General features: G+C 41.5%; 1 protein-coding gene across 3 annotated transcripts; it reads left to right on the top strand.

The window, feature by feature from the left end:
- Positions 1 to 1,624: 1,624 nt before the first annotated feature.
- Positions 1,625 to 6,380, top strand: LOC148004054 (disks large homolog 5-like). Of its 3 annotated transcripts, XM_087564266.1 has the most exons (5): positions 1,625 to 1,775; positions 2,799 to 2,967; positions 4,174 to 4,323; positions 4,965 to 5,151; positions 6,095 to 6,380. In XM_087564266.1, the coding sequence occupies exons 1-5, from the start codon at positions 1,649 to 1,651 to the stop codon at positions 6,107 to 6,109; spliced, it is 648 nt and encodes a 215-aa protein (XP_087420392.1). In that variant the 5' UTR covers positions 1,625 to 1,648; the 3' UTR covers positions 6,110 to 6,380. The 3 variants fall into 3 exon arrangements, with proteins under 3 accessions (XP_087420392.1, XP_087420393.1, XP_087420391.1); XM_087564267.1 differs by lacking the exon at positions 4,174 to 4,323 and having other exon boundaries at positions 1,637 to 1,775; positions 6,095 to 6,375; XM_087564265.1 differs by lacking the exon at positions 6,095 to 6,380 and having other exon boundaries at positions 1,649 to 1,775; positions 4,965 to 5,235.
- The last annotated feature ends 416 nt before the right edge of the window (positions 6,381 to 6,796 follow it).

The raw sequence follows: 6,796 nt of genomic DNA, 5'->3' as shown, positions 1-6,796 counted from the left end.
AGTCCACCCTTGCATCCTTCTCCATATCAGAGAAAAAATAATCTACTTGTGGAAGTTGAAAAAAGAAAAAAAAAATGGCAATATGTCCGCAAAAGAGGTGTAAAATTATAAAGATGAAGGACATAAACCCTTAAATTATTTAAAAATAAGAAAATTGTTTTTCATTTCAGGAGAGTTGTTATGGCTAATAAGTGCAAGCTGCGATAAATAGAGAATAAAAAAGCTTAAAAAGTGAGAGAAAATGATTCCGTTACAAAATTTTACACTAAAATAATTTAGTTAATGAAGTACCTTCTCCAATTTTGCCAATTACAAATGGACTGAATATTGTGACAGTCATTCTTATCTGATGCATCCCATTAATTTTCTAATTTTATCTAGCTGATCAGTGGTAAAGATAGAGGTATTTTTTGGTGTAAAAGGGGAAATGCTGAGGTGACCTCTCTTTGTACTAAGGTGTGTCAACTTTCAATTTTTAGTTCTTTACTGGCAGAGAGCTAAGTGCTGGCAGGATTACTGTCTTGTCATTTCTACAGTCCATCATCAAGTTTGCTATTTTGTAGATGTTTGTCCTTCTCACCAGCTCAACACAAGCTGAGAGATCTCTTAGGTGTTGTCTAACTGCCGATTGGATATAATAAAGATCTGAAGGCCAAGATATGCTGCAGAAAGTATGTGGCAGAACTCCAGGCTTACAGAGGAATATAGGTTGAGGAAAGCTGAAGCTGGAGCTTCAGAATAGACATGGGAGGGAAGTGATATGGACCAAAACAGGGCAAAGGGGCTAAGAGATAATCACCGGTTGGGTCTCAAAACTAGAAGAATGGGGTTAAATTTAGAGAAGATATGCATGCCCTGTGAAAGGCCTAAGACACAAACTGTCAGACAGAATCTCATGGTAGAGCTTACAGAGGCCTGTGAGCAATGCTCCTTTGGTGACATTAGTAAAAAGAGGAGAACCCCCAAGCAGCATGAGGGTGCCTCCATTGGTGGCTCCTACATTTCACTTTCCTTTGGCAATTGGACTCCACACTGTTCCTAACAAGATAATGATTTCAACTCTTTCTCCTAAGGAATTTTGTGGCAACTGTCGAATGCTAAGCTAACGACAAGGCTTCATGAGTGTTCCCATAACACACAACCATGTCGCAACCTAACCTACAGGCTATTTCTTGATGTGATTTCAAGCACGTGTACATAAGGAGACAGGAGAACCTTCTGACTGCTTATTCAAACTGGTATTCTTTCTCAGGAATTTTTAATGGCTGATATTGATGAGTAAGGATAATTTGACTTAAGATGAGATATTTTTGGGCAGGATTTAGAGGGAAAAATTCATTAAAATGCATAGGAATTACTCAGGTTTTTATAATCAAGCCTTGATGAAAATTTGGTCTTGCGAGCAGGAGTTGCTCAGTGGCTATGCCCTGGGAAGGTCTCCAGGAAAGGGCACCTCAGCTTATGCACTGTACAGGGAGATTATTAGCAGGGAGGCAATGTCTGTTCACCATGACATCAGCGGTCCCTTCTTGGACATTCTATTGTGTCCTAGAGAGTTCTTAGCATCCTCTGTGATGTCACCAGTGTTGTAGTAACCACCAGTGCCCTACTTTTTCTCAGTCCCTGCCTGGCAGATACACAGGAAGACATGTTTTCCCGGCTTCGCAAGAATTTTGGGAGAGTGAACGTTGATTTTGGACAGACTGGAGTGAGGGAATCTCACCTTTCATCAAAAATAAATGATAGACAACGAAAGCTGGCCTGGGGAATGCTGAGTAAGTTCTGTGAATTGTATGCTGAGCTTTTTGTCAGAGGGAGAATAGGCTTATGCTGACCTGTCTAGCAATAGGCCAGAACAACTGGAGTATCTGCAAAGGAATTGAATTTCCATGAAGATCACAATTCCTAAAAGTCAAGGATTTCAGAATATTAGTTTGCCCATCCACAAAGGGAGGACATGGGAAGGCCAATGCTATTATTCTGTGAACTTCTGGCCTTCACTTTTAACGTGCATATGATACTTTACATTGATATAATAACACGATCAGGAGACACTGAGTGTCCAACTTTAGACAGGGCATCAATCTACTTCACTCTCATTGCTTCTTTAAGTAAAGTAGATCTCTCTCTTTAGTATCAGGGAGTGAATTATGCTTCTGGCCTTATGTTCTTAGAACACCTCTGACTTTTTCTAATTGGCAGAGATGGGACATCCTTAGCATTATAAATAAGAGTTTGTGTGTTACAAACATTTTTTTACAGTACTAAAACTATTTGTAGCAGGTAGACCAAGATTCAGCCTGTAACCATTGGCAATTCTGTGGCATTTGGTGTTTCAGTTAGGGGAATTGATAAGTCTGTTGACCATGACATCCCCCGCAATGCTTTTTAAATCCAAATGGTGTGGCCTAGAGTATCAGTGCAGGACATCTGAGTATCTCCAATCACTCAAATCTTTTGGAGGTTGAATTTATCATCTGACTTCTGAAAGTACAGCGGTGAGGGTCCTGAAAGAAAGTTTTACCCTGTTAACTTGATAACAATCCCGTAGAAGCCATCTCTGTGGTACATGTCGCATGGGTCAGCAGGCATAGGGAACACCCGGCATCTGACATCTCTTGGTCTCTATAGAGGGCTGGGAGAGTTGACTTCCACTGAGGAGGTCTCTTAGGCAACAACAAACTCTTTGTGGTGACACTGTGGTCTACACATGTTCTCCTCCTGTTTGGGGCTCACCATGGTCTATGCACACTCATCAGTTTCCCCAAAAATGTTCACTAGTGTTCTCCTACCTACAGAGGATGGGAGACTGACATCATCCCCTGGCCCTGTGGTAATCAACAAGGAGGCCAACACGGAGAACACAGAAGAGCAGAGACTGATTAGACAGCTGCAGTCAGCTACTGAGGAGAGAAATGAGCTAAGAGATCTCCTGACTTACGTGACAGAGAGATCCAGGAACAACAGGTATGCATTGCTCCAAACTGCCTTGTGTCACTCATGGACCTGCAATGTCATCTCCATCGTATTCTATTAAGGTGTTGGGGTCTAGAAAGCTGTGCCTCCCAAAATACTCGTCCTAAACCTCATTTCTGATATAGAGGAGATCAGAACCTGACCCTTGGTCAGGAGTGAGATGGGAAATGGTCTCATCTGCTGCCTCCAGCTGAAAATCTGAACTTGTGGCCTTAGTGAGGATTCAGGGATAACGTTCCTGGAGCATGAGTTCCCAGTGTGCATTTGGAAAGCCCTTGACAGGTGGTAGCTTTGCAAGGTTCTAGGTGCTGTGAGTTTGGGTGTGTGCTAGGAAGGTGACTGAGTGCTGGACTCTTGTTGCAGTAGCCTGAGGTGAAGATCCCCAATTGTTCATCTCAATGTTTGACTAGATGGCAAGAGACACAGGGCTTTTCCTTCTTTTTTGTTTACCTCTGAGCCAATAATGTGGCATGCATTTTTTCTGATTCTGATTGTGTTCTCCTTTTGCATATTTCGCTCCCTTTTTCATTCTCTTACTGTTTTCTTTTCCTGTGTGTGTGTCCCAGTTTCTGTGTCTCTGTGTGTACACACCTACATGCATATGCGCAATTTTTATGTTTATATTTCCCCCCACACTTGGAATCTGGGGGTCTATGTTTTTTCCTGAGTATATTCATGTATAACAATTTCATGGTGATGTGAGTGCATTTTTTTGGGAGCCCCTCTTTCAACTGCACACTTCTTTGCCAATGTGGTCACATTTGTCTGCATATTTGTGCCATTTGGGCAGATTATAATTTTGTGGCGATTTATGGTCTCAACTCCATAATTGTGTGAATTGTGTGTCTCTACAATATTAATTATTCATGATGTAGAATTCCTGTTGTCAAAACAGGAAAATTGAAATCACAGTTTTCTAGGTCTTGGATGTGGGAGAGCTGTGGCCTAGGTCCTTGTTAGCATAACTAGCTTGACTGCAGATCCAGCCCTTCTGAGAGAAGAAAGGGAAACTGGGAACCCTTTATCTCGATGCAGAGCTTATGGGGTCCTGGGACCAGAATAACAAGTTTCTGAAGCTGAAGAAGCTCCCAATATGTAGAACTCAGAAATTGTCCTCCCATGGCTGGGGTACTAGAAGACTCAGCCTGAGTTCATACATTCCTAAACACAGATGTTCATTGGGTTTTACTCTCCTAGGGCCAGCCGCTATGTCAGGTCAAATCCATTTTATGAAAAATTGAAGATAAAGGAGAGGGAGGTCATGTCATTACTGCACAACTTAGAGATGAGGAACATCGAGCATTGTGAGAAATTTCAGGAGCTCCAGAAGGAAATTAACTTCTATCGGTGAGCACTGGTCAGAGAGGCCATTAACTCTGCTTTGCCCACAGGTGCCATCCTTTGTTCTGATTGGAGGTCTAGCAGCTCTGGCTCCATGTCTTGTGCTCTTTAAACATCACTGTGTCCTGGGCCTTTTGGACTCAATTTTTAGGTCCACAGGAGACTGTTACTCATACCCAGAGTGTCTAGGCATCTTCAGAAGGCTCTAGGTAGACCAGTACTTATTCAGCTCATCAAATGGCTAATAGGCTGAACTGGGCCTCTGCGGTCACACCAGGTTTAACAAAACTCAGTGTGTGGACCACATGGATAACATGACCTTCCCTTAATTCTACTGACCTCCTTTGAGGGTATTTGCCCACTATTTATTAATGTTGCCCCCATGCCTTTTGCTTCCATGGATAGATGTATATCCCCTGTTGTTGTGGAGAGAAATGAACGCTTTTTGGTACTTGGGTCACAGAAACAATTTAGTCTTCCCTGAATTGGCTGTTTGATGTTTGTGCAGCAGCCTTGTGTGTATCAAGATGTATTCTATGAAGTTTTCACTGGTATCTGGGTCCAGAGCGAGTATGTGAGACTTGGGAGTAGGAATGGGAGGAAGAGTGTGCAGGATCAGGATCTAACTATGCAGTGTGTGTTTCCAGCAACCTGCCCAGCCGGATCCATATGGACAAGATATGTATGCAGAAGAAGTTGTTCCCATTCAGAAAGGAGAGCAAAGCAGAACAGCTTGATTCTGCACCGCTGCTACAGAAATTTTTGTTTGATTTGAACAAGAAAGATAAAGACGAACAGGAGAAAACCAGCAACCTCCAGACCAAGCAACACCTGGTAGGGACAAGCAGCTGTGTCAGCCTAAAATTATCTGATTCCATTTGCCAATTTGATACATGTTTGCTTTCCCTACCACCTTAATAATGTACACTCCAACAATACAACCACCTCATGCAATGGAATGTTCATTCCTCTGTGCACGAGTATTCTGGGAAGACAACCACTTTTCAGGAACTGACTTATTAACAACTATGCTTTGGTGCTCTTTTTGAAGCTGCAGTCTGGAAATGGTGACAAATGAATAACCTATCATATTACTGCATGTCTCTGTGATAGAATGGATGCTATGTAGCGCTTTGAACAAGTTTTGTTCCTGTGATAAATGATATTCTGTGGTCATGTGACCTCCAAGTTGGGAAGCACCTTTCAGGGATAAGAACCGAGTGCAAATGGCAAATTATTCTTTGTCATTGGCTTTAATCTTGGTGACAGGTTGATTCCTCCTTTCATCCTGCAACCCAATGAGGTCTCTTCCCATTGCCCTGTTCTTGGTTTGCACTGGTTAAAGTCTGAGGCCCAGTTGGGCAGCCCACATTACTGTCATGGTTACTGTAGACTTTGCCCTGCCCACAGACACACCAGCAATGTTATCAGTTAACACATCAATGGTGACCTAAAATAGAGCTGAGTGGGTAGAAGGCAGCAACTTGACAGCTGGCATGCAAGTCCCCAACACATCAGTTTCTGAATAACTGCCTTCCTCTCCCTGGTCTCAGAAATTGCAAAAGAGCTGGAATGGGACACACAGCAGGAAGAGAGCCTCCTGAAGAATAGGTTGCTTTCTCAGGATTCCCCTGCTGACCGCCATCCTGAATAATACCAACCTTTTTTGGATGAATACTCTCCCTCATAGTTTAATTCAGTTTTTGCTAAGAAACACTAAATTTATCTTTCACTAAGCCAGTCTGACTGATTGATATCTTATTCTCTTTCTGTTTAGGATAACACCACTTGAGAGACCACTTGGGAACTGCATTGCCATTTTGCCTGCTAGAGGAGAAACAGCAATATAACTGTGCTTCTAAATGTTCACTAAGAATATGCTGTTTAGAAATATTTTTGTTATGATCTTAAATGAAGTTTTTGTTTTGTTATTTCATAGTTATATGTTCGTGTTAATATTTTTCACATCTGAAAATACTTTTAGATATTTATATTAATATTCATTTTAATCATTTTTGTTTTAAATTGTATTCCTTATGAATAAAACTTGATTTGTAACTCTTGACTCTTGAGACCATCTTGCTTATTCAAGTGTTCTGTCCCTCTTGTGCTCTTAGAACTGACAGCTAACGATGGATTCTGCATGGTCCAGAGTTCCTAGGCTAAATAGTAAATTCAAAGCCACCAATGGTTACCTAGAGTGATAGTGTGTTTTGTGTGGATAATGTGTTCTTTTCTTGGATGCACATTTCATGATGTGATCACTGCCATACTTTATCCATGCGGTCATGTTTTCTGCTAATCTTAATAAAGCAGTCTACAACACACGTTCATTATTGATCCTGTGTAGCACCTTTGACTAATAACACTCTTATTTGTAGAGCTGTAGAAAAATTGACATTTCCAAAGGTATATGGAAGTAATCCTAATGGAGAACCATATGCTTCAGTCTTTCTTGCAATACACTGTCAATATACCC

This window comes from Rattus norvegicus, chromosome 8, assembly GCF_021556685.1.
Source record: "Rattus norvegicus strain SHRSP/BbbUtx chromosome 8, alternate assembly SHRSP_T2T, whole genome shotgun sequence".
In the NCBI taxonomy this organism is placed as follows: Eukaryota; Metazoa; Chordata; class Mammalia; order Rodentia; family Muridae; genus Rattus; species Rattus norvegicus.
Note: the sequence above shows the minus strand (reverse complement) of the source record. Positions and strands in the feature narration are given on the sequence as shown.

Excerpts from the sequence above, each read along its gene's own strand:
- LOC148004054 (XM_087564265.1), top strand. The coding sequence starts at position 1,649 with ATGTTTTCCCGGCTTCGCAAGAATTTTGGGAGAGTGAACGTTGATTTT. Across the intron at positions 1,776-2,798 it reads GCTGGCCTGGGGAATGCTGA|AGGATGGGAGACTGACATCA; the intron begins GTAAGTTCTGTG and ends TCCTACCTACAG. Across the intron at positions 4,324-4,964 it reads AAGGAAATTAACTTCTATCG|CAACCTGCCCAGCCGGATCC; the intron begins GTGAGCACTGGT and ends GTGTGTTTCCAG.